The sequence below is a fragment of the Trachymyrmex septentrionalis genome, unplaced genomic scaffold, assembly GCF_001594115.1.
Source record: "Trachymyrmex septentrionalis isolate Tsep2-gDNA-1 unplaced genomic scaffold, Tsep1.0 scaffold114, whole genome shotgun sequence".
Lineage (NCBI taxonomy): Eukaryota > Metazoa > Arthropoda > Insecta > Hymenoptera > Formicidae > Trachymyrmex > Trachymyrmex septentrionalis.
The window spans coordinates 1,660,342-1,662,044 of record NW_017304269.1 but is presented as its reverse complement, the minus strand read 5'-3'; the positions used below and the strand labels follow the sequence as shown (position 1 = coordinate 1,662,044).

The 1,703-nt window shown below is 51.0% G+C and overlaps 1 protein-coding gene across 1 annotated transcript in view; it reads right to left on the bottom strand.

Annotated features, from left to right (window-relative positions):
- The window catches only part of LOC108753774 (interleukin-1 receptor accessory protein-like 1), a 243,830-nt gene extending 242,172 nt beyond the window's left edge, over positions 1-1,658 (bottom strand). The window contains exon 1 of the mRNA XM_018495666.1: positions 412-1,658. Within this exon, the coding sequence (XP_018351168.1) occupies positions 412-647 (236 nt within the window). The 5' untranslated portion in view covers positions 648-1,658. The remainder of the gene's footprint in view (positions 1-411) is intronic.
- Between the last annotated feature and the right edge of the window lie 45 nt (positions 1,659-1,703).

Below are 1,703 nucleotides of genomic sequence, written 5' to 3'. Positions count from 1 at the left end.
TCTCTTCATCTCTGCCTCTCTCTCTTTCTCGGCTTTGAAAAAGAGAGAGAGTTTTAAAATAAAAGTAACGTTGATGCAATTGGGCTTTAACAGCTTATTGTAAAAAGCCCATTACAACTTTAATTTTAATCTGTTCGATTTTAGCTGAATTCTAATCTTCAATTCAATTCGCGAGCCTCAATCTCCAATTTGTGACACGAGCATTAAATGTTGAGACGTCCCCAAAAAGGCCGGTATTCACAGTCAGTTCTTATTTCAAGACCGTCTTAAGTAATGTCTTAAGACGCTAATGCGGCCCTCTTATTGGTTCGTGACTTCTTAAGACGGTCTTAAATATAAGATCCGATTATGAATAGCTACTGGCTAAAGTTTTGCTTCGCGATGTACGTGAAAAGACAAAGTGGGACTCACCATTCGATGCTCCTGTATCCCCTGAGGCAGCAGTGAAGAGCCTTGAACGCACCCACATTCGCGTACTCCATGGTGACAACCTCCTTCGTGAAGCTCAGGCCGCCCGGCAAATTGTCGTACTTGTGTATCGAGCAGTAATCCTTAATCTCATTACCGAGACTGATGGTCGACAGTATCGCGAGCGCGATAACGGCCTGCAACTCGCTCGTCGACATTCTCATTTTCGCGTTCGTCATATGTTGCACCACTTTTTCTCGATACGTTTAAACGATCCACACTTCCGATCACACTCGCGAGATGTATTCGCCCGATATCCAGAATATCCGGGACAAGGACGTTCGAGAGTATCGGGAATTCCGTCGAATCGCGCGAAACTCACCTCTCGCGCGTAAATTCACACAGTTCACGCGATTCACGAACGACACCGCGTCGGATTCACCGCGCACCTCGTTACGTTCTCACAATTCGCGCACCGTCGCGCCATCGAGGCTCGCGACAAGTTCGCAACAATGCAACATACCGCCGGTGACCCGCAAGTCCGCGTCATGCGTTTCCCCCGCGTTTACCGAAAGACAACACACAACACTCTATTCACGGATCCGCGAACGTCGCGTCGCGTCGCGTCGCGAACCGCCTGAACTCCGCCGCGCAACCGCGCGAAGTTGGCGATGAGCCGAATTCGAATTCACGCCGAACGTCGCGCCAACGGATTTTCTATGGCGTCTCACGCGACGAAAGTCGAAATTCGCGGAAGCCCGAACGCCGTATCACCGCGGCAGTAAACAATATCTCTCTCTCTCTCTCTATCTCTCTCTTTCTTTCCTCTCTTTCTTTCTTTCCCGTATCACTCTCGGAATTCTCCCGACCGAAGACAAGCGTACGTCCGCCGTTGTGTTTGCCGGAGCAAACACAAAGCGTTTTGCGGAGCGCGTTTACCTGAGAACGTCAAACACTCGAAACGTCAGCGAGAGCTTCCTTCCTTTCTTTCTCTCATTCGCGGTCGTCCAACTACAATCCGCCGCTATCTTCTCCCCTACGTCTCGAGAGCCACAGCTAATATTTGCGCGTGGCAGCTTACAACGGCTTTGTCCGAGCGCCGCGATATGTATATTACAGCCTTCGTTCGTTTTTTGAGATTCCGGGATATCTCGCGTGCGCGCGCGCGCACGTAAACGGGACACGGCGCGACGTGAAGACAGCAGCGGAACCTACACACCGAACCGAACAATGCTCGCGCCGCGAACTCCGACGACTCACTGACGCGCGCGATTCGACTGATTCTCCCCACCTGC